Source organism: Sorex araneus, chromosome 5 (assembly GCF_027595985.1).
Source record: "Sorex araneus isolate mSorAra2 chromosome 5, mSorAra2.pri, whole genome shotgun sequence".
Lineage (NCBI taxonomy): Eukaryota > Metazoa > Chordata > Mammalia > Eulipotyphla > Soricidae > Sorex > Sorex araneus.
This window is the reverse complement of record NC_073306.1, coordinates 195236856-195262980: the sequence shown is the minus strand read 5'-3', so window position 1 is coordinate 195262980 and position 26125 is coordinate 195236856. Positions and strand designations below refer to the sequence as shown.

General features: G+C 38.8%; 1 protein-coding gene across 1 annotated transcript in view; it reads right to left on the bottom strand.

The window, feature by feature from the left end:
- The window catches only part of MOB1B (MOB kinase activator 1B), a 43870-nt gene continuing 17745 nt past the window's right edge, over nucleotides 1-26125 (bottom strand). Inside the window, exons 2-6 of the mRNA XM_055138850.1 lie at nucleotides 22666-22832; nucleotides 15574-15667; nucleotides 12340-12473; nucleotides 9897-10060; nucleotides 1-6210 (exon numbers count right to left, since the gene is read on the bottom strand). Of these exons, the coding sequence (XP_054994825.1) occupies nucleotides 6133-6210; nucleotides 9897-10060; nucleotides 12340-12473; nucleotides 15574-15667; nucleotides 22666-22832 (637 nt within the window). The 3' untranslated portion in view covers nucleotides 1-6132. The remainder of the gene's footprint in view (nucleotides 6211-9896; nucleotides 10061-12339; nucleotides 12474-15573; nucleotides 15668-22665; nucleotides 22833-26125) is intronic.

Sequence of the window (26125 nt, the reverse complement as noted above, 5' to 3'; positions counted from 1 at the left end):
TTCATGGGCAAACATAACTATTTATTAACATTTTAAATAACAAATTCTTTAAAAAAAATCTAGAATTAAAATATTTCCCATCCCGCCACATACATTTCTGTATATGTTATTTACAGCTCTCAATTAAAACATCTTAGAGCTTTTCTAACATTCAGTAACCCTTCTGAAATAAAAATGAAGCTGTTACACTTTCATCAGTAACAATTACAATCTGAGTAATCTTGGCACAATTTACAATACAGCACCCATTGCATTTCCTATTTTATAATCATTCTCCCCCTTCCAGCTACTTTAATGTAGAGTAACTATTTGTCTCCATGTGAGTGGGACCCTAACACATTCTCTGCAGCATTTGCATAATGTGCATGCTACCCTATTCTTTCATAGCCAGGCATGGCTCTGTTCTTCCACTTTTGACCTCGGAAATAATCCATCAAACATTTCACACTTCAGAGTGTATTGTCTCTTAATCTAGATCTTATGACACTATTTCTAGAAAATTATAAGCAATAAAGCGTAGGAAGTGTTCAAACAGAACAAAAGTAACTTGTTCCCCATAAAATAAGTGCCCTTACCAACCTAGTTACACATGTACAAAAATAATGAATACAATTTAGTGGCCGTAAAAAACTAGTTCCCCTAAAAATAGTTAACCTCTGCAGAACAAATTAAGGAAAAATTGTTTCTAAATTAAAATGGAGTGATCTTGTTTACAGCCTGCACAATTAAGATATTTAGATAAAAAACAAATGAAAGTATGTGCAAAGCTATGAGACATCATTGTCTAAGAATTTAAAGATATATGAAAAGTTAAACAACATTATTTTACTGCCTCAGTAATCTCAGTCAGCTTCAGTGACATAATTTAACTAAAACAAACCAAAACTGCTTATGTAAATTGCATCTTCCACTTAAACGGCAATCTTTGTATTAACAGAAAATACTTAAGAATTACAACAAGACCCACACAATCACTGTTTTGCTTCCAAACCAGGGTGCTGGGAATGGGGTTAGGATGAGATACAGAAAATCAATATATTAAGAAAAAATTTATTTCCAAGGAGAGGCAAGGAAAGTTAAATATATCACTGGTGGGCGGGGGGGAAAGGCCACTGTTTTTTATTATTTCTGTGAATCACAATTCCAAATTGCTTTATTGTATGGTTTTTTTATATGCAGAAAAAAAAATCACAGCAGCAAAACTGAGAGAACTCAACACTTTAAATTTCTATTTTCTCTTTTGTAAGATCTGTTAGTTCAGCTAAAAGTAAAGACCTGGAGCAGTTTTCTGTCTTCAAAATAAATTCTGAGTAGTTCAGTAAGAAATTATTAAAAATTCAAATTGTATGCAGTTATTACATCTCAAATTTTTTAATTTCCATTAAATCTTGAGATCTTTATCACTAAGGGTATATGAAATCATTTATTTATTTCATATAATGAAATCATTTATTTCATATACCCTTAAACTGAATGCTGAAAACAGTAAATGCTATGGTTAATATTAACAAACCCCTAATATTTAAATGGTCCATAAAATATAGATCTAGAGTAGCATTTATAAAAAGTAGAAGGGCCAGGGATGTGTTCCAATTGACAGTGCGCGTGCTCGAAAAGTGTGAAGGTCTGGGTTATTCCGAGTCCGTTCCCCTCTCCACCCCCAAAGCACCACACTTGTGGCCCCAGTGGCCCAGAAGTTATTCCCAGCTGAATACTTCAAGGTGCAACCCCTATAACAATTAAAACATAATTGTTATATTCTTTAATATCACAGATAAGTCTCAAACTAAGTTAAATTTTCCCCCCTGGGATATAGTTAAACGTATTTTAATACAACTCTATGTGTAACCCAATCTCCTTAGAAAAACACTCAAAGTGTTAAAAGTTACATGTGGTACAGTAATACAATTTTAAATAATTTATCTGTGATAAGAAAGTTTAAGTTCAGAATGGTAATTTTTTTCTACAGTAACACTCAGTCTTTAAATTCTAATTGCTGAGGCTGGAAAGATGGCAGAGGGGTGAAGGCACTTGCCAGCCCAGGCTGATCCCAGCACCACATATGGTCCCAAGCACCAGCGGGAGCGATCCCGAAGCATACAGCTAGGAGTAAGCCCTGAGCACCACTGGGGGTGGCCCAAAACCAAACCAAAAATCAAATTGTTCATTTGAGTAAAAATATGTTAGGGAGGAAAAAAAGATGACGGTAAAGGCTGTTTCCTTAAATTACTTCTACCATAATTAATCAAATCCATTTCCTCCCATATTTTCCCTTCAATCACAACAATTCTATAGTAGTCAAGATAGCATTCTGGTTATCAGAAAGATACAAAAAATAGAAAACAAGAGTTTTAAAAACCACATATTTAACTGTAAGATAATAAAATATAATATATATACCCAAATGATGCTGTTGACTTAAAAGTAATGACATGAAAAAAACCATTCCTTTATTAAATGATTCCCAAAACATTCTCTTCTGCAAATTTAGAGGTTTTTTTTTTTTTTTTTTTTGCAAATTCAGAATCTATGGCACATTTTGTTTTTAATGATTTTTAGTTCTAAGAAAACAGAAAAGTTGGTCTGGTGAATGGGACATACTGAACAGGTTTGGAAGATAAAACACATACAGGTTTTCTTACACAGTCATCTAACAATTCTCAGGGTGTTTCCTGAAAGCACTCCAAACACACTGCATCTTTAAGGCATAGATGGATAAATAGCATCCCAAAAGAACCAGTCTGATGATTATCTTATTTGAATGTTTAGAGTACAAAATGGACTGGAGCGATAGCACAGCGGGTAGGGCATTTGCCTTGCACGAGGCCAACCCAGGTTCGATTCCTCGGTCCCTCTCGGAGAGCCCGGCAAGCTACCGAGAGTATCCCACCCACACAGCAGAGCCTGGGAAGCTACCCATAGTGTATTCAATATGTCAAAAACAGTAACAAGTCTCACAATGGAGACATTACTGGTGCCCGCTTGAGCAAATCGATGAACAGGACCACACTGCTACAGCATATGAAATATTAGAAAATGCTAATCTATAATATGGAGTTTGGTAATTTCATGTGAATTATAAATATTCATAACACCATTTGTACTTCCTCAATGTAAGATTGTAGTGCTTTACCCTTCATGCTGAACCAGGTAGTTACTTATTAAACACATCTTCTACTAAATACATTTTATGTTGACCATCTAGAACTTATAAAAGCCAAAAAAGGCAGAAAGAGATGGGTCAATAGTGACCTTCAAAGTCTCTACCAGAACACACTCTTGACTAGCACACCTTTAGTGTTTAAGTGAAGTCTAATATAATTAAGTCAAATGAAGGCTAGCAGCACCATCTACTGCTGACTAAATGATTCTCACTGTTCATTTTTCCCCCCCATTCATTGGCTCCATCATTTAAAATAACCTCTAAAACTTGCTTCATATAAACATTTCTGTTTACTATTTTGTTTTATGAGATGTTTTACTTTTACTTTTTTTTTTTTGGCTTTTTGGGTTACTCCTGGCTCTACACTCAGGAATTACTCCTGGTGGTATACAGGGACCATATGGGATGCTGGGAATTGAACCCAGGTCGGCCGCATGCAAGGCAAACATCCTACCCACTGTACTATCACTCCAACCCCTTTATGGGATGTTTTAATAAGGAAACAAGAACACAAACTTTCATTGTATAAAGATCATGGGGAGTCGTCATCGTGGTTATTTATAAATTAATCTGTAAAGAATCCAGTAGCTAATTAAAAACAAGCCCTGCTGCTTCAAAACTGAGAACTGACCCTCATTTTATAAAGGGTTATCTTGATAACAACCATGGAAACAACTGAATCAACAATTTTTTGTAATTAAATTGGCTATTTCTGACACGCTCTAGGGTTTGCCTGGACTCACCTGGGAAGAACTTCTCTATGTTACTACCATATATACACAGACTTATGTCCTTACTTCCCATTACCCTCTGTTTAAAGGAATACTCAGCAGCAGGAACCTGAGACACACACCGTGACAACACACACCCATCTACATATGGTGGGAAAGGATCCTAGTACTAAGTACTCATTTATAGAAATATTTTTTCCATTTGTACAGTGTTCTCTTTTATAAGGCTTAAAAGAGGAAGCAAGGTATTTCCCCACTCCCTCTACACTTGACTACCGTCATGCCTATTACTACTGATGATATGAACCAAATGTATGGAAGACAAATAATTATGTGCTAGTCAAAGATTTAAGGAAATCAGCTAGTTCTCAGTGCAGTTTATTAATCAGTTTTTACCAATGAATGTGCAATATACTTGTCTCTGCCAGGTTCTCCCATTATTTGACTACTGGTAATTGGCTGAAAACTACAAGAAATGAAACAGAGAAAAAGGTGGCTGGTAATAAAAGGCGAGTGATAATAATTGAAATGGCATTAACTTTTATCACTGCTCTAGTTGTTATTAGCATTAGCAGCAAAAACATGACTTTACCTTAGATTCTTTTCTTAGTGTTTTTAGTCTATAAATTTTAGAGTAAGATTTCAGCTCTACAAAAAGCTATTTTTAAATGAAGGAAATCTCTAAATGAAGAAAAAGATTTCTCAGAAATGACAAAATTAAAACTAAATCTGAAAGGAGTTATTTTTCAAGAATGAAACTGAAGTCAAAAAATGTCACTTTATTTTAAAAACTAAATTTCTGAACTCTTTACTTATGAGGTGATTCACTAAAAATTTTAGCCATGGCAAAATAAATTACAAAAACTAGTAACTTAAATTAGGACTTTCATTATGTGATATCATTGAAAAGAAAAATATTTCTCTTCATAGTAGAAAAATCAGATGATATAAGCTTCAAAATTTGGGACTATAATATGCAAAGAACATACTCTCGCTGTCATTTTAAAATGACAGGCAAAAACCAGCTCCATTCACTGAATGGAATTGCTGAAAAGTAATTCATTTCCTCCAGACAGTCCTTAAATTCCACGTCTAATGTCTATACCTAAAATTAATAATTTATTTTTAACTTCTCATGGAAGTTGCTTACTAAAAGGTAGTCTCTTAGACTATTTGTATAAGGAATTGATTAAAAACTTTCATGCCATTCTACTTAAGGGTTCTAAGATAGGACTTTCTAAAACTCAGCTCCCCAATACATAATGCCATCCCTATCTCTCCAAAATAATCCGTGCAACTCATACAATCTAACATTCACTCCTATCTCCTCCTCTTCAAAGTGAAGGGGATTCTGCAGATTTATGGCTCATTTGGCAAGTGCTAAGAAACCTCACAGTTCAGTATCACCTCTGAAGATGGCAAGCCTCTATATAACCTGAATTTTCACACCCACAGTGCAGTTAACATGTAAAAGTCAAAATGCAATAGGTATTACATTTCAACATCAAGTTTCACTATCACAGAAATATCAAGAGATGGAAAAAAGACCTGCTTGTAGAACTTTAAATATCTGCTGAACAGAATTATTATCAATATAAAAAATAATTATGAGTACTACTTTATGTTCTACATGCATACCTTTACCAGTATGTTTCTTCGATGTAATAAAAGCTGAAGATTACCAATTTAGGTAAACTATGGCTTTTATCATAGCTATTTTAAACATGCATCAGTAAGTGCCCTGGATAATTATTAATCCTAATATTGTTTCAAGCCCTGTTAGTTTTAAGTCTGTGCTTTGCACCTCAGAAGTGAGCCTGCCAAGGCACTTAAAAACATAAGTCTTTTGGGGACATAAAAAATTGGCCACAAATTATACAACACAGAACCCCAGTCCATCAGCAGTCCATTTAAAAAGCAATTTCTTTCCAAACATGTCATAAATTCCACAAGTAACCAAAATCAACTTGAACAATATATAGTATGTGTGTGTATATATAGAGAATGTATATATACACACATATACTGCAAATCATTAAGATAATATTTACCACTATCAAATGTATAGCGAATTGTTCTTGGCTTTCACTAACAATAGCATATGGTTTCAGTTATTCAGAAAGAGAACCCAGAAAAGCCCCCCAAAGACAAACTCGAGATAAAAATAAAATACAACAAAAATACAAATACACTCCACGCAGCTTCACATAAAGAACAATTTGCACAGTTCTGCATCGTTTATCTGTCCTTTGACGTGAGCTTTTCGATCAGTTCTTGGAGTGGTGCAAGTTCTCTCCTATCAATGAGGTTGAATTCCTATACATGTCAAAGAAAGGCAGAGGGAAGAACAAAAATGTATTACATTCTACTGCAAAGTATATTTCTACCAACAATTGTTAGAAATTAGTTTTAAAGTAACTAGAAATCAAATCTTTCCAATTTTTTTCTATTACCTATACCTTATGTAAATTATTCAATCATTTCTAATATCATGCTTTACATTCCTAATATGAGGATAAATCTTTACCTCAAAGAAATTCTACTGGCAAATGTGAAGCGTGTGTTAATACTTGATGTAATTCCTGGCACAAAGTAAACATGGGCACCATTTAAATACAGACAACCAAGTCGAGGTCAAAGACATTGAGCATCGGAGGCAAATTTCAGCATTATTATTTAGAGTAAGACTGGCTATAAACTAACGTATCTGCAAAGGTAGCATGAAATATAGTATGCGAATAACAAGAACAATGTTGAGTCCACCAATCACAATTGAAATTCTGTAAAGAACAAGTAAGAGAATCTTGATTAATATGCCTTCCCTTAGCAATTCCACTCATCACTGGGTCGCTCACTCAGGGGGGTACTTTGCATGTGCGCAGGTGCATGCCTCGGAGCACTCTGTGCCTGGAGGGGGCTCCCGGCCTCGCTAGGGGACAGCGGAAAGCCTGGAGTCAAACGGGCCCGCCACACACAAGCCTGCTCTCCGGGCCCTTCCTCCTTCGGGTCTCCGAGCTCTCTCCCAGCCCCACACCTGCAGTTCTACAGTTCAAATATGAACAGATTTGATTTGAACTATAAATCATAACTAATAAAGCTATCTACATGTTTGATCTAATATTATACCAAAGCTGGCCATTCTGAACATGCAATTTAATTCATTTATCAATATCACATGTACAAACTATACTAAGTATTAGACTGAAGCATTAGAAGATACTTAATAATAATTTGTCATGTGTGGAGTCCAGACCAATAGTTAAAAAATGGAAAAGTACCATGTGACTGAGTTCTTGAATTTGGCATTAAGCTAATCTATTACTGAATTAAATAAACTATTTTCCAGCCCTAACAACATACATTCACAGTGAACAGGAAAGCAAATTCAAATTTAAAATTCTGAGGCTGGAACAACAGTATAGAGGGTAGGGCGTTTTTGTCTTGCAAACAGTCTATCCCAGATTCGATCCCCAGCATCCATATGGTCCCCCAAGTACCACCAGGTATAATTCCTAAGTGCAGAGCTAGAAATAATTCCTGAGTGCAGAGCCAGGAGTAATCCTGAGCATTGCCAGGTATGACCCAAAAAGCAAAAAATAAAAAAGGTAAAATTCTCAGGATTCTGCACTGGAAAGTAGTGACAAAAGCAGAACAAGTCCCTGATCCTCATCAAATGTCCCCAGTCTTCTAAAGCCCAGCCCCATTCCGTACCTCAACAGGGGAAAACCTGGCTAGCTTATATTTATATAGACAATGTCCACACACTCTCACAATCAGCTAATACAACTGGCAACACCATGGGTCTACATATGACCTCTCAAAAGACAGACTAAAGGAAAAGATTCATAAAGACTCAAAAATGCACTTTGGATCCTGTAAAGAGAATTCTGAAGTCACAGGAACCCAAACACATACCGGGAAGTATCTCTGTAGGCATGTTCCTGACCTTATGGTTTCTCTACAGAGAGGAATTCAGCTGGAGAAGGGCCACACCAGCAGTCTCTAAAGATGAGATCTATACCAGAGACCCCACTTTTACTAAAACGAAGACTAAGGGGCTGGGGTGATAGCACAGCGGGTAGGGTGTTTGCCTTGCAGGCGGCCAACCCGAGTTCGATTCCCAGCATCCCATATGGTCCCCTGAGCACCCCCAGGAGTAATTCCTGAGTACAGGGCCAGGAGTAACCCCTGTGCAATGGTGGGTGTGACCCAAAAAGCAAAGAAAAAAAAAATGACTAATAACGGACTCACTTTTACAGAGATTACAGTGTCTTAAGATGTAAACCAATATGCAAATACCAAGCATCAGTCCCTAACAGCTGGGAAATAGAGTATACTTTAAGATAATAAGAGTAAGAAAAAATTAAGATGATCCTCTCTTAAACCACCCAAAACTGAGCTTCACAAGTTATGTTCTCCCTAACCCAAAGAGATGAAAACCTTGGAATAACACCTTCTTTGTTACTACATGTATTTATATATAAGATGTCACAGTAATTGCTGAGGGCAGTAATTCTGACAAATAATAATCAAAAAGAAAATGTGCCAATACGAAATTTCAGACAGAAAATGTGTCCCCTCAGTGTGAGAAGTATGAATAGAGGTAAATTAATCATATTTTTCTTTAGTGGAAATGGGATATAGGGGAAGTTATATTAAGTATTACAGCGAAGCATTAGAAGACAATTATACATTAGTCATGAGTTCTAAATTGAATATCACCTGATTAGGATTTATAATTCTGCACAGAAATTTGTAGAATTTTGTTTCATAGCAGGTGTTGAGTCATTCTCTCACAGGCTGAGAGACAATACAGGAGTTAAGGGGCTTGTCTTGGTCAACCCCTACAATCTCTGACACTGGATCTGGCCTCCTGAGAACTGCCAGGAATCATCACTGAGCATGGAGCCAGGACTAAGCCTTGAGAACCACTGGAGATGGCCCTAATCCTCCACATGAGCCCCCAAATTAATAAATTTCTTCACATATGAGACATCTTCTTTAAGCAAAATATCTTCATTCTTATGTTGCTCTTAGCACTGCTGCTTTGATGTTAAATAAAATAATTAATAGGGGTTGAAGCGATAGTACAGCCGGTAGGACGTTTGCCTTGCACGTGGTGAACCCAGGTTCGATCCCCAGCATCCCAAATGGTCCCCCAAGCACTGCCAGGGGTAATTCCTGAGTGCATGAGCCAGGAGTAACCCCTGTGCATCACTGGGTGTAACCCAGAAAGAAAAAAAAAATTATTACCAAAAAAAAAGAAGACAATCAAGTGGACCCAGAGACCACTTCGTGTGGCCCAAAACAAACAAAAAAAAACAAAAATAAAAAAATGATTCATTTATCACATGTAAGAAAATAAAACAGAAGAAAGCATAGATTCAAGTCCTGAACTTCTATAAAGATCTCCTGAGATACTCACTCTTACTCTCCAAAAGAGTGATCAGCTTATTCATTTCCACCCCTTTCTCATTTCTGCTTATTATTTCTGTTACAATAAGATGGAATGATGGTCAACAAAAATCAGATCAAAGAAATCTGGATTTCTGAAACAGCAAAACTCTTTGGGACATTTTTGCCCCATTTTAGGTAGTTTCTAACTTAAAAATTACCCATATTTAAAATGATAATCTGGAAAAAGAAAGAGAAAAGGTATAATACTGAAAGTCTATTTCATGTCTGAGTATGCTAAAAATGATCCGGGGTAAACAGGAACTAAATTCATCTCTGAGTCTACCAAACTTACACAGATTCCTTATTCAGCCTCCAATTGCAGTTCACCGAGATAAATCCAAGGCAAAATTTGTAGAAACATTTAAGATTTTCAAGCCACCAGTCTGGTTATAAACAGAACTCAGAAGGTCAGTATCTCTTGTCATCATGACACAGAGATGATGAAGATGAAATAATGCAAATTTTATACTGGCAGCATGCTATTAAGGTATCTGTCAATAACTGCTTACTATACTGAGTGCAAAAGAATTCCCAACCTAACTTACCTGGACAAAAAAAATAAAGTGCTTGAAAGATGTATTGAGATGTGCTTCCTCCTGAAGTTGGATCACAGGGTCAAAATGCTGATGATAAATGTGAGCATAAACCCTAAAAAGGCGTTTGAGTATAGTTTTTGCCACAGACATGAAATTCTTCGGAAACGGGACACCTTATTAAAAAAAAAAAAAAACCTCTATTAATAGCAAAAATGAGAGCAAAGCAATACAAGGTTGTTGCTAAACAGTAACATAAATTAACACATGTTGACAAGGCCAAAAAAGAATATCCATGGATTACTACTTGACACACACTGTACTTTTCAGTATTTTCAATGTCAGAAGTGAAAATAAATTTCAAAGCATAAATGACATAGGGACTCATCTTCAGTATGGCTATTAATACCTCTACTGTACCACCACTTTATTGAAATAAAACAAATACCTAAGGTGATAATGGAGCTAAAACACTCAGATTCTAAGATATCATAACATCAAGCCTCAGTACATATACTTGCTGAACTCATGTATTAATCTTATTTAGCTCTGTTTAAAATGCAAATAATACATTTTCATATCTTTTGTTATAGAAATTATTTCATTATTGCTACAGGTCTAAGTTTATACTGACTTAGAAGTACAATCTCTACTCATCCTAGTTTACTGTTTGATGAATTATAGCACTTTTTCAACATTAATCAACCGAAAAGTAGAAAATTATAGTTCCATATCTTTTTTTTCTGGGTGGGGTAAATTTATTCATGTTTCTGCATTCAGGAATTATTGTTGGGGGTGCTCAGGGGACCATATGGGATGCCAGGGATCGAAACCTGAGTCAGCTGCATGCAAGGCAAGCACCTTATATGCTGTGCTAACGCGCTTGCCCAATTCCATATCATTCGTTATGCTAACTAAATGTTTCCGATTGTCAAAATGTTAAAAGTTAAATATTATTCTGCTAGGTTGAATGTCATTTTATCTACCACTCACTTAATAATTACACAGGTCCCAAGGAAACAGACAAGTCAAAATAAATGGGCATTATATAAAAATAGTATCCTACACTCTTCAAAAATATCAACATCATGAAAGATGAAAACTGATTGAAATGCACATTGGAAGATAGAGACTTAACAGGATAAAAGCAAATGCCAAAAGTATTCTTTTCCTTTGAAGATATTATTGAAAAAAATCAGAAATAAGATCTTAAAAAGGCAATATAAATTAGGCAATGGTATTATATTGGTGTTAATTTCTTATAATTATTACACTGTGATTTTACTAAAGAAAAATATGTTGACTCGCAAATAAGTTATGGAGCATTATGCTTTCAATTTAGTCTTAAATAGTCCAAGAAAAATAAAGTGGTGACAGGGGAGAAATCAAATGGTAAAATGTTGAAACTAAAGAATCTAGAAGATACAAATTCTTTGTCTAAGTCTTGTGAGTCTGAAGTTGGGTCAAAAAAAAAAGGTTCTAAAATCCTGTTCTGTCATAACTGGAAACACTAGTGGGAGGGCTCACGCTCTGCCTCATCGCCAGGGTTCAACACTGGCACTCCCCACCTACCCCAAACACAAGAACATGTGGTGGTCAAAGGATGACAACGGTAACATGCTATATGTGTTGGTATATGTGATGATAACAATGTTAACATAACACGAGGCATTTATCCAAAGCCATTTCAATATGTGAGTAATTCACAAAATCTACAGAATATTTAATTAACATGTTAAAGCACATCATAATAACAGTAAGTATTCACATTACTACCTCCCCCACACCATTCTTCAGAAAACTATAGCCAAAAAATTATTACTAGAAAAGCAAATAAAAAACAAAGTTGTAAGAAGTTTGAGAAAATAAAATCATGAACTTCAGGAGTGAATTATTCCCACCTGAAAGATCTGGAAAGACAGTATAGTGGGTAGACTGCTTGTCTTATATGTGGCCAATCTGGGTTCAACCCCTGGCACTACATATAGTACCCCAAGCCCCGTCAGAAGCGATCCCTGAGCACTGCTGAATATGGCACTCAAACAAAAAAAACCAAAATGTTAGTAATAATCCAATTCTCTTAATTCTTGTATCATTTTCATCTGACTCAACAGACGCTAAAATTCAAGCTATGATCAATATTCAGACTCTACCTGTATAATGCGAAATATGAATAAACTAGATATTCATATAAGCCCTCTGCCTAAACTAGAAATGAATGAGTATGGCAGATAATATTGACTCCCTGCTCCATTTCTAATCTCTTCTGCCAGATACTGTTACTATGAGATCTTCAGACTGCTTAAAATTAGAGGTTTGTAGTAAGTTTCATATGAGTAAGTGAAACACTTTTAATAGATATGGTGTGTTTTCTGGACTAGAAAGTCAACAAGCTTTATAAACAAGGAAAATGAGATGAATCACAATGGACCTCAATTATACAAAACAACTGTACCAATTTTTGATGGAAATAGTGTTTCATCATCCAACTGGTCCTGAACCCAGGTCATCAAGTAATCAATATACTTTGGTGCAGAGCACTTAATAGGCTTCTTTATGTTTGTTCCATCTGCCCAGTGATATTCATATCTGAAATAAAAAACCCACAGACTATCAGTACACAACCACACATATATGTAAATATTTTAATACTACATACATACGTCTATTATAAAGGTATATAAGATATGTTTGGAACAACTTACTTAAAAAAAAAGTAGAATTTTTGCACATGGCATTTAAATTTTATTTAAATGTATTTAGGCTATTTGATTTTCTCACGGTTCAAACCAAGCAGTCCTTATCAAACTTATTTTTCATATTGTTATGTTATCCTGCACTTAATGTTCCTACGCAGGTTTCTGATCCCTGAGAGCAGAGCCAGTAGTAAGTGCTGAGCACCACCGAGTGCGCCCCTCCCCAGCCCCACTGTGGCAAGAAATAAATAACCTGTGTCTCTGGGACCAGAGGTAAGGTAGGGTTAGAGTTAGCCTTCCAGCAACTGACCCTGGTTATATCCCCAGCACCACAGTCCACTGAACACCGTCCATAATGATCTCTGAGCACAGTGCCGGGGGGGGAGGGGGGAATACATACATATACATATATATATATACACACACACACACACACACACACAGATCTGTCTGCATCTAGAAAACATCTGTCTCTTAATTTTGGGATTAAGACTAGAGAATATAGGATCAGAGACACAGTAGAGCAGGGAGGGCTCTTGCCTTTCTAGAATCCTCCTTGGCCTTGCTAGAATCCTCCTTGGCCTTGCTAGAATCCTCCTTGGCATTCACCATGGCCCCTGCGCATCGCCAGGAGCGATTCCTCAGTGCAGAGCCAGAAGTAACCCCCAGCTGAGCACTGATGGGTATACCACAAAAACAAAAGCAAAACCAAAGCAAACAAACAAAAAAATAGAACAGAGAACGTGGAAGTTGAATTGATAGTACAGTGGGTAGGGCATTTACCACCTAGCACGCGCCTACCTGGGCTCAATTCCTGGTACCCTATGTGGTCCCCAGAGCCTGCCAGGAGGAAGTTCTAAGCACTGCTGGGTGTGGCCCAGAAACAGGGTGAGGGTGGGGGTGGGGGAAGGCCTAAAGACAGTAGGGCTAATAAGGTGTTTGCCTACATACGTCTACATAGGTTGGCTCCCCGGCACCACACAGGGTCTCCCAAGCCTCAGGAACGGTCCCTGAACACAGACTACTCTAGTCCAAACAAGAAGAATGACAGTGAAATACCAAGGAGTAAGATGAATGAAACTCGAGAGACTGAAATCAGTGTTTGATTGAGACAAATATCATTTAAAGAAAATTTGCCTTTAGAATTTGGGTCTTAAAATAATATACTTTGGAATAATAAACAGTAAGAAATACCATCAAGAATAATAAAAGATCAGGGCTGGAGAGATAGCACAGCAAGTATGGCGTTTGCCTTGCACATGGCCTACCCAGGTTTGATTCCCAGCATCCCATATGGTCCCCCAAGCACCGCCAGGAGTAATTCCTGAGTGCAGAGCCAGGAGTAGCCCCTGTGCATCGCCAGGTGTGACCCAAAAAGAAAAAAAAAGAAAAGATAAACATAAATGAAAGACAATTTTCATACCCTGAAGAAGAACAGACTAATAGATAACATAAGCTCATAAATTAAATGGCGTTATACATATACATGAGTTTTATAATATTTGCCATGCCATGATTTACATGTTTAGCTTTTGGAAACTAAAAATATACTCTAGAGTAGATTTTACAAAGTGAATCAGTGAATCAACTGTATTCTTATTCATTATCTTAAAATTCATTATGTATTGAGCTGGGAATATAGTACTGTGGCCCCTTACAGTTTTTTCTAAAGGTTTTTGTTTGGTTTGTTTTGGTTTGGTCTGGTGGGGGGATGAGGGAGGATTGTGTCACGTCTGGCAGTGCTCAGGGGCTCTATGCTCAGGGGTGTCCCCTTGCAGTGCCTTGGGGGACATATGCAGGGCCAGAAATAAAATCAAGTTCAGCAGCATCACAAGGCAAGAATATTAACCCTGTGCCACCTCTTTAGCTCAAGTAAGATTTTCAGAGTTGAAGATGACAAGAGGAAGTTTAAAGTAAACTGTCAAAAATATTTAAGAGAGGGACCCCAGAGATAGTGCAGCAGGCAGGACACTTGCCTTGCACGCAGCTGAGCAGGGCTCAATCCCGGGCACCCTGTATGGTCCCCTGAACCCACCAGGAGTGATCCCCGAGTGCAGAGCCAGGAGTAAATCACTGCTTGGTGTGACAACAACCCATACCCCACCCGCCCACCCCCCCAAAAAAAATCAGAGAACCAGAATACGAAAATTTTAGAAATAAAAGACTACTCTTTCAAACATGTCTCAAATGGGGCTGGAGCGACAGGACAGCAGGCAAGGTGCTTGCCTTGCACACGGCCAACTGAGGTCTGACCCCTGGCCCCACCAGGATCCCTGAGTGCTGAGTCAGTAGTAAACCCTGAGCACAAGTGCGGCACAAAAACTGAAAGGGAAAAAAAAATCAAACAAAATAAAATGTTTCAAACATCTCCTGTGCTTCCTTCGCGGTTTGCCAGAGATGCGGCACTTCCCCCCTCCCCCCTCCCCCCCCCCCCCCCGCCATCTGCAAACATCGTTCCAGACCACTAGGGGTCACTCGCGCTGCTCCAGAGGGAGGAGAAGGGGAGGCAGCACCCCTCGCCAGACTGCCCCCCCCAATGTAGTAGGGAGGGAGGGGCATGCAAGTCGTTTTTAAATGGTTCTTACATTCAAAAATCCCTTTAAAATTCATTTCAACTAGACTCCGAGATCAAATGACTTCTATCCTTTTTGTTTCAAAGCTGTTTGCACTCATTGTTACCGTTACTGTTCCTACACACAGCAATGCCCACGGTGCCTCACCCTCCAAAGAACCTTTTGAGTCATATTCCAGTTCCTAAGAGTTGACCTTTTTTTCCGAATTTACCTATATACTTCTAGTAACCTAGTTTGGAAAGAGCAAAGGAAATAAAGGAGAATCAGGATGGAGGACAAAATAGGAAAGGACAAGAAAGTTTGGCTAAATAGTCTGGACTTAGCTGACTGCTGAAGGATGCTCAGAAAAGTTACATGATCGTAAACTTTATTCTTATCTAAGAACTGTAAAATAGAGTAAAAATGAGAACCATGTCGTACTTTGGGCCAGCTGACATCACCGGACAGCTTTCCTCTGTACAGAAATCTGTGATGGTGCCATAAAGCATGTTGATTTGATTGAAGAAATCCACAGCTGCAAAGTAAAGATAAGTTATAAATAGAATGACTAAAACAAGAATTTAATTTGACACAAGCAGAATATTAGATACATCAGTGCATATATGTATACACTGTACAGAGTACATACAGCATGATATCCTCTAGTCATCTACAGTTGGACATCTGGATTTCTATATTTTAGCTACTGTACTTAAGTGTGGTGATGAACAAGGTGTGAAGCTAGCCTTTCAAATGAATGTTTTTGTGTTTTGAGGTTTGGTACCAAGGAGTGGTATTGCTGGGTTATAAGGGAGTTTTATCCGTCTGTTTTATTGGTTCTGTCTCTCCAGTACACTGAACAGGTGAGAAACATAAACAGAAACCATGGTATTTAATTATTTTGAAATTAGGAGCTTCGATTTACTAAGTGACTCCTTTAAGTGCGCAAAAAAGAAATACACATAGGAGAATTATTCACAACACATATGACCAATAAAGATCTTTATCTGGAGTAAATAAAGAACCCCTACAGATGAGAAACAACACAATACAGAAATATGACAGCTTGTACAGGCATGTTCTCAAAACAGTTTCCAGATGGCTAAAAAATATATGAAAAGATGTTGGCAATCATGACATTTTAAATTTAAATGAGTCAGCTTCAATTCCATAGCCATCAAAAAGGCGAAAATTTATTTGGAAAGGCCAGGAGAACTAAGAATATCCAATACACTCTTATAGAATAAGTTGCAGTGCTGTTAGAAAAGATGAAATTATGAAATTTGCATATAGGTGGATCAACATGGAAAGTATCATGTTAAGTGAAATGAGTCAGAAAGAGAGGGACAGACATAGAAAGATTGCACTCATTTGTGAAATACAAAGTAACAGAATGGGAGACTAACACCCAAGAATAGTAGAGATAAGTATCAAGGGGAGTACTCTACAGCTTGGAAGCTGACCTCACATGCTAGGTGAAGAAGCAGCTCTGATAGAGAAGGGATCACCAAGCAAAGGGTACTAGGCGGGCCCACGAGGGATGGGAGATATGGGCTGAAAATAGACTATAGACCGAACATGATGCCTACTTAATACCTCTATAGCAAACCACAACACCCAAGAAGAGAGAGAGCAAATGGGAATGCCCTGCCACAGAGTAGGGGTGGGGTGAAGGGGACAGGGTGGGGGTGGTGGGAGGGATACTGGGACCATTGGTGGTAGAAAATGGGCACTGGTGGAGGGATGGGCACTCGACCATTGTATGACTGAAACATAAGCATGAAAACTTGTAAGTCTGTAACTTTATCTCATGGTGATTCACTAATAAAATAAATAAATTAAAAAATAAGTTGCAGAACAAAAATTATTTTAAAAAATGAAAACAGTAGTCTCAATACACCAATGGAACATAATAGAGATGAGAAAAGTGTAGAAAGAAAAAAAAAACAGTTGATTTCTGTAGTCCAAAGTCCAAAGTTTTAGTCCAGGCATCATTGTAGGACAATCACTTCATAAACAGCCGAATCTACCTTCATCTATTGTGAGTGGGAATATCATCTGGGAATATCATCTGGTTCAGCTTCTATGGAAAGTGGTATGAAGATCTCTCCAAAAATTAGGAATGAAACTCCCATGAAACCCAGCAATACCACTCGTTGGCATCTAACCTCAGAACACAAAAACACTCACTTGAAAGGTACACCCCTATGTTCATGCCCACACTTGAGCACCACAGCTAGGATACAGAAACAAGCCAAACGTGCATCTATAGTGAGTGACCGGAGGATCAAGCTGAGTGAAGCCCGTCAGAAGGAAAGAGAGGTACAGAATCTCCTCCCTCAGCAAGGCAGCAACAAGAAGACAACTGATCCAAACCACTGAGCTGGTGGAGTGCGGGGTGTGAAAGGGAGGGCACTGGGGTGCGTGGAGGAGGGAGGTGGGTGCAGTGGTGACAGCTGTGGTGTTGGGATTATGCGCGTAAATTGACAGTATTGTAAATCACAAAATCTCAATCAATAAAAGTTTTTTAAAAATAGCTCAGTCTATTGGTTATTTCCATGAAAAAAATACTCATTTATACCATAAGTCCAAAAATTATCTGGCCTATTCTGACCTACCCAGGGCAAAAATAATCTCGGCACCCCCCTGGAAATGTACCCTTTTTTACGTGAATAAAGACAAAGCCCATCATTTGTTTCTATGAGTAAGTTTACAGAAGTATATTTATCTGCTCACATGTTGAAGCTGACTTTTGCGAGAGGCAACAGAGCTCATGTGGCCAACAAAGCCTGACCCGGAGACTGTGTCGTCCTTTACAAAATGTTTAGTTCTCTGCCCTAGTTCAAGGTGTCTAGAACTTTCTTACTCACTATCCCATTTCACCTAGGGAATTTTCACACAACGTATAGCCACACATATAAATAAAATATTTACTGATCATCAATAAGAGTGAAATGTATGCTTTTAAAAAAATATTTTGGGCTACACCCTGGGCTATGTTCAGGGCTTACTCCTGGCAGTTTTCAAAGGACTAACCCGAGGAGCTGGGGATCAAACCGAGGTCAGCTGCATACAAGGTAAGTGTCTTACCTATTGTACTCTCTCTCCAGGCCTTAAAATAAAATTTTTATAAGTTATATAATACCTATGGGGGGTCATAGTCCAAAGTTTAAAAAGCTAGGCCCTCTGCATAGAGCAAGCATTCTTGATTTGTAAAACCCAAATTAACAACATTTTTAGTTCTTCTAGATAATGTATGACCCTTAGATCTATTGGAACCTCCAAGGATACAGTGTGGCACATCTACTTAATCCAGGGTCCCCACTGAGTTTACAGGGCTAAAGGGAAGAAATCACTTGAGCTTTCATTAAGTATAAATTGTAGAAGTAAACCTCTTGCACGCAGTGTGTCACTTTTTAAAAAATATAAAGCAAATAGTCATAAAGATCTTGTTGCAATCTGATTAACTCAAGGTAGCCACACGAGTGTTTCCATGCCACTGTTACCTACCCGGCCCAACTGTGATACCTGACTGATCCGCACTTCTGGGGAAAAGTCCTCTTAGGTTCTCAGAGAGAGTATCTAGCCCATATTTAACAAAAACTACATTTGACTTCAAACTTAAGCCTCTGTTCCTTCTTATTTATGTACCCCTAAGAACTTTTTGTCAACCTATTTGCCTATGAATAGCAGTTTGCTTTTTTAATTCAGGCTTTCTTGAGCAGCAGGGGGTGAATGAACCTGAAAGAAGTAAAAAGTTAATTGCTGATGAAAATAGAGCAATAATAAACATTATGCTAAATTTAATTCTTAAAGTTTGACTCAGCTCTATTACCTCTCAATAAGCTAAGATTTACTAAGTAATGACTGCGGTTTAGTAATTAAGTTGTCCTCCACACGAACAGAGGACAAATTATAGCTGTGAATTAAGATAGTTTGTCTCCTAATTCCTTAACCTTCCAAAACCTCAGCCTCCTACTTTCAAGTATATTTACGAGAACTGGAAATGTCGCTTAGAGATAAAATGTATATCTCATGTGTGAAACCTTGCATTTAACACTGACATCGCATAATAAAATTTAAATATCATATTTGTTAAGAAATGCTTTTTTAGGGGCTGGAGCAATAGCACAACGGGTAGGACGTTTGCCTTGCACGCAGCCGACCCGGGTTCGATTCCCAGCATCCCATATGGTCCCCCGAGCATCACCAGGATGATTCCTGAGTGCAGAGCCAGGAGAAACCCCTGTGCATTGCTGGGTGTGACCCAAAAAGCAAAAAAAAAAAAAAGTTTTTTTAAAAAGGTCTGTAAGTCAAACACAAAGTATGTACTTAGGGTTATTTCCTTCCAGATACGTAGATAAAGCCTCCTGAGTAGGTCACAAGGACGTTTTTGTCATCACTCCCCCCCACCCCAAACCTGAACCTACTTTCTATCTTCCTTAATCTATCACTCTTTTTATCTTTCTAGCAAAAGAATGTTCAAATCCAGGCTCTGTTTTCTGGCTATGAAATCAGATGTCGAATTTGTAGAGATTTCCTATCTACCACCATTCTTTTTCATCTATCAAGTGAGCTGAGACCAAAAGGCCACTGAGACATCAATCATATCAACAAATTCCCTTCACTATTTAATGTACCCAAAATATTAATGAATCATAGTCAGTGATTGGAAATACCTCTGAAGCCTCAACTCCTATCTATTTAGGAAGTATCATTTGGGATCATAACCATAAATTAAAAAAATTTTAGAATCCAATACTTCAGAAGCTGAAGAACTTTAGTTTTTTTAACTTATTTAAATTTTATTGCTCAGTTGCTTTTTTTTATTTGTTTTGGTTTTTTTTTTTGCTTTTTTTCTTGGGTCACACCCGGCGATGCACAGGGGTTACTCCTGGCTCTGCACTCAGGAATTACTCCTGGCGGTACTCAGGGGACCATATGGGATGCTGGGATCCGAACCTGGGTCGGCCGCGTGCAAGGCAAACGCCCTACCCGCTGTGCTATCACTCCAGCCCCTCAGTTGCTTTTTTTTAATTGAATCACCATGAGACACACGGTTACAAGGCTGCTGATGGCCTGGTTTCAGTCATACAATGCTCCAACACCCATCCTTCCACCAGTGCACATTTCCTACCACCAGGGCCCCAGTTTCCCTCTGAGCCCCCCTCCCTTAGCCTATCTTGCACATGGCAGACCCAGGGTCATCCCTGGAGCTCCATGTATTTCCCTCAGCATGGTAAGGAGTGATTTCTGAGTCACAAGTAACCCCTGAGGTCCCTGAGCATCGCCAAGCATGTGGTCCAAAAAACAAAGCCAAAAAAGGAGAGAGAAGAACACTTCAGTCAAATACTGTTTACAAGACAGAATTTTATGTTCAGGAAATTATTCCAATGCATCAATTCAAAATAACTTTTGTTCACTGCAACTGATCAATGCATCTGGTATTTTAGAAGTTTCTGATGTTCCAGACATTTCAAGATCACGGGCACTCTAGTTCTGGTAATTTAGATAAAGACACAGAAAATAATGATTTGCTTTTCTACTTTCAAGCTATAATCTCATGTACTACAAAGTCTCTATCCTGTCTCCTTTAGTTCTTTGAATTTGGTGAATAAGCACTCTCTCACAGTACAAAAAACAAAGAACTTATACATACATAGGAAATTCATTCTGCATATAACCTTTGAAATGTCATAGAAGTTTCTTACAATAGGCAATATGGGTCTCATCAATAAAGCAAACGAACTGTTCTTCTCTTTTGCTAAATACCCTTGTACTGAGAGAATATCACAGTACAACACCCCTTGCATAAAATTACAGCCTCAGTATCATTTTAAGAAATCTGAATAAATGCTTTGGTTTCCTAAAAGTTATCAGTGGATGGCAGCTCAATTTATATCAGGTTGTAATAAAATACAAAAAAGTCCAAGAGAAATACCGTTTTTCCTTTTTTGTTTTTTTGGGCCAAATCTGAAGGTGTGCAGGAGTTACTTCCAGGAATGTTCAGGGGACCATGCATACAGTTAACCAAATCTCAGTCTCATGTAAACATACACCAAAGCTTCACAGGCTGTCTCCTGAGCCCAATTTTGCTTTTCCTTAAAGGGTATTTACTGCTTTTCAATTAAATTTTATCTTATTTTGACCAGAATTGAAAGTTTCCTCCAATTATTCTATTACTTCCTTCACTAATATGTAAAAGCCCTAAGTACTGAGGGAAGGAGAGAAAGGTGCTCATCTTGCATACAGCTGACGGAGGTTCCATTCCCACAGCACATATGGTCCCCCAAGCCCTTCCAGGAGTGATCTCTAAGAGCAGAGCCAGGTATAAGCCTGGTGTGTCTCAAAATCAATAAAATTTTAAAATAATTTTAATCCCCAAATGTCAAAATTACTACTTTCAGGGGTTGGAGAGATAGTACAGGGGTGAGGGCTTTTGCTTTGCATGCAGCAAACCCCAGTCTGACCCCTGCATCACATGGTCTCCAAAGCACAGAGGCAGGCATAGGCCCTGAGCACTATTTGTATTTTCCTACCTACTCTGGCTTATTTCCAGAAACATACTTATTTTTTATATCTATGTTTTTCTTCACAGGGGCTAAGAATATTGCAAATATATTTTACTATTTTCATATGAGTAGAGATGAACTGTCTTTTTAAAGTACAATTTAAACAAAACTGAATATGCTACCCAAAGGCAACTTAACATAGTGATTAAAGTATACAGTGCATACAAGTTATAGTTCTATATGTGAGCCCAGGCTCTGTCATATACTTTTTGTTTTTGCTTTTTGGGTCACACCCAGAGATACACAGGGATTACTCCTGGCTCTACACTCAGGAATGACTCCTGGAGGTGCTCAGGGGACCATATGGGATGCTGGGAATCGAACCCGAGTCGGCTGCATGCAAGGCAAACGCCCTACCCACTGCACTATCACTCCAGCCCGTCATATACTTTTATAGTCTGGTAAATTAGTAATTTTTGTCTCAGGTTCTGAAACATTAAATTAGGATAATAATACCTACATGGGGGGAGGGGAGCGACAGTCCAGCGGGGAGGGGCGTTTGCTTTGCAAGTGACCAACCCAGGTTTGATTCCCAGCACTCCACATGGTCCCCAGAGTACCACCAGGAGTAATTCCTGAGTACAGTCAGGAAAAACCCCTGAGAATCCCTAAGTGTAACCCAAAAAGAGAAAAAAAATGCCTACTATCATTAGACTGTGAAGATGAAATAACTCATGAAGAAAGAACAGTGTACCAGACACATAATTAGAACTTCATAAATATTGTTATCATTTTTCCCACTGAAGAGTATAAATCTATGCTTTCTGTTACACTGTAACAGGAATCAAGAATTCCATAAAACCCCATACATACAAATGAAATAACAAAGACTAATCTAGTGTGAGTTATCATTGTACTATGATAATAGTTTCCTAACTAGATCCTGAAACTGACAGAAAACCAACACAATGCAACTGCTAATCCCATTCAGAGTCTTCAGAGGAAGAGGAAAGGTACTTACTGTTCACTGCAACCCACTCATTTAAATCTTCTCCCTCTGGCAGCATGACAGCCATCCGAAGATTGCCACTGCCAAGCGTGGCTTCTGCGTGCTTTAAGAGCTCATACTGATGGGATCCCTCTGGAATGTTCTTCTTTGGTTTAAATGTTTTAGAAGACCGGCTACCGCTGTAAGGAGAAAAAGGGAGAGAGAAAGGTACTTCAATTTTTGTTTTGTTTTGAGGCCACACACAAGCTTGCTCCTACTTCTGTGCTCAGGGACCCTCCTGGCAGTACTCAGGAGACCATATGTGGTGCCAAGGAATAGAGCAGAGTGACCACACATAGGACAAGCATCTTACCTCTGTCTCTCTGGCCCAGCTTGTCAATGTAAGGCTCAAATTTCAACCCACTCTATAACAGTCTACTATGCTGTGAAAATAGTGGCCAACCTAGAAAAGTAATCCTGCACACCAACAAATACACAACAAATATACTTTTAGCCCACAATTAGCTTTAGATCTAAGTTTCACTGGCTACATTAAATCCCAGCAATATAAATCTGACCAGTGTTTCTGAGATAATAAACTGTAAACCTCTACGTTCCCTATTAAAATCTCCAAGGAGAAAAGGAAAAGAATTTTTTATCTGTAACTAATCTAATTCTTCACAATAAATTAACAGTTCAAGATTATAGGTCATAATTTATAAAAACATAAAGTATCCTTTTGATGATATTCAATCATTTTACTCCTTTTTACTCTAAGCCTCTCATCCTAATACAAATTTGATTCCTTCCTATGATAAGTACAAAGATATACATCAACAAAATGCAAGAGTATGATGGGGCCAGAGCACTAGCACAGCAGGTGAGGTGCTTGCCTAGAATGTGGTTGAATTGGCTTTGATCCCTGGCACCCCATACTGCCGCCTGAGCACAAGCAGGAGTGATTCCTGAGTGCACAGCCAGGAGTAACCCCCGAGCATTATCAGGTGTGGCCCCAAGAACCAACCAAAAAGTCCTAGAGAACGATAACAGCTACATGTCGCAGTCTACCCAATTATTGGAAGCATCAACAATCATTTGGGGGCGGGGGGCACGGAGTATCCTGCACGCAGCCGACCTGGGTTCGATCCCCGGCATCCCATATGGTCCCCCGAGCACTGCCAGGAGTAATTCCTGAGTATCGAGCCAGGAGTAACCCCTGAGCATCACTGGTGTGACCCAAAGAGAAAAAAAAAAGGTTTTGAAAAATGTCATTTAAATTCTCATGCAATGTTACTGAACCACACTCACCACCAGAGTATCCAATAACCCTCCACCACTGACCAAAGGCTCCTTCAAGGGCACGCTGTCCCTTTTCTGCCCACTTGGCAGGCTCATTTCTTTTAGCAGAATCTCATGTTTTGTTTTGATTGGCCATTGTCTGTTCCCCTGTTCTGTTTCTTCATAGTCCACATGAGTGTTTGACCTTCTTCAGACTCACTTCTCTTAATACTACACCCTCAATTCCATGCAAGTAGTAGCAAAATGGAGATTTTTATCTTTTCTTATAAGCTGGTTTTTAAGAGTTTTTTGAGGGCAAGAGACCTCTTGCCTTGCATGTGACCCACCGGCTTTGCAGTATGTATATATACCATCTTTTTATCTGACCATCTATTGCTGGGCACCTGGATTATTTCCGGATCTTGCGCATTACAGTGCTGCAGGAACACAGAAGTGCATATACTCTTCAAATCTTGTGTTCTTGGGATAGGTGTCAAGGAGTAGAATCCCTGAGTCACATGAAAGCTCTATTCTGAGTTTATTTTCTATTGTCTCCCATAATGATTTCCCAACAGCAGTAAACAGTGGTTCCTTTTCACCACATTTCAGCAACACTGTTTACAGCCAGACTCTCTAATTTAGGTCATTCTCATTGTGCATATATATGTATATACATATATATACACAATATGTATATACCTCAATGTATTCTGGTTTGCATGTCCTTGCTAATAAGTGGTGATGCACAATTCTCCTATGCCTGCAGGCCACCTGTATGTCTTCTCTGAAGAAGTTTCTGCTTAGCTCCTACCCACAGTTTTTAATGGTGTCGTTTGTTGTTGTTACTGAGCTTGGTAAATGCTTTCTCTATCTAGGCATTAATCTTTTGTCTGATGTTCAATATTCAAATATTTACTCCCATTTGCCTTCCCAAGCCCCACCAGGAGTGGTCCCTCAGCAAAGAGCCAACAGCCAGCCCTGACCACAGGAAAGTGTGTCCCAACAACGTCCCCCTCAAAAAATTAAAAATTAAGAAAACCATGTTCCTCCTCAGCCTAACACTGACAAACGGTGGAGTCCACGAGGCTGTGGAGCACATGCATGCAGGAGCCTAAATGGCATCCCCACACCTCCAGGAGTGACGCCTACCTGCTCGGCACAGAGCCGGGAGTCGCCCTGAACACCTCGGGATACAGGCCACTGTCAACCACAAAACACACCAACTGGCTTTCCAATTTTGCCTGTTCGGCTTATTTCATTTTCCTGCTGCTTCTTAACTTTCCTTATCAAATTGAGTGAGGAGGCCAGAGAAATACACAGGTTTAAGGCACATACTTGCATCCCTTTGACCCGTTTGAATCCCTGGAATGATGGTCCCCCAAGTACCGCCAGGGGTCCTGAGCTGAGAGTCAGAAATAAGCCTGTGCACCATGGGCACACCAAACAAAAACAAAAATAAATGGGAGAAATACATTCAACATTTCTCACAAAAAGACATTTTTAGAAATGTGTATGTGGTGAATTATTAAAAAAAAAATAGCTCTCTAGGTACATGTCTTCAAGCATATCGCGGAGAGGGGGGGAATTAAGGCCACTCACTTCATTAGCCCACCATTCAGGCTTCTACAGGAACTGAGGGCAGGACAAGCTGCCGTGGGACTGCCGCTCTGGGCTGGTTCATCAGCAGTGTGCACAGGAAGGTCACAGCCTCACCTGTCCACCTGGACTGGCCCCAAACATCTATGCACTCACTCTGCCCAAAGTTTCAGGTTTCCGATTGTTTCTTAGTTGATGCCACACACACAATTGGCCTTCATCCAAGCGAAGTAAATCTGCCTCCCCAAAACACTGATACGTAAGTAAAAGAAAGCAAAAACTTGAGTCTGATCTTGTCAGGGTCAACTTGACAATATTCAGCTACGTTGTTTCAGGCAAATTACTGAATTGATTGTTGTCTTTTTTCTAAAGGTTGAATGACAGCAACCAATTCTGGGTATGAGGAGATGGCCAAGAGGGCTGGAGTACGCACTCTACACGTGGGGGTCCCGGTTCCATCCCTGGCACCACATCAACCCCCAAGAACCATACTATTCCTGAGCCAGATGGAAAAAATAACATGAAAAGACTGAAAACTGTAAAATGCTGTGCAATGTTACTGCTTTCACTATCCTTCCTCCTAAACCAGGATGCCTTAGATAAAAAAATAGATGAAGGT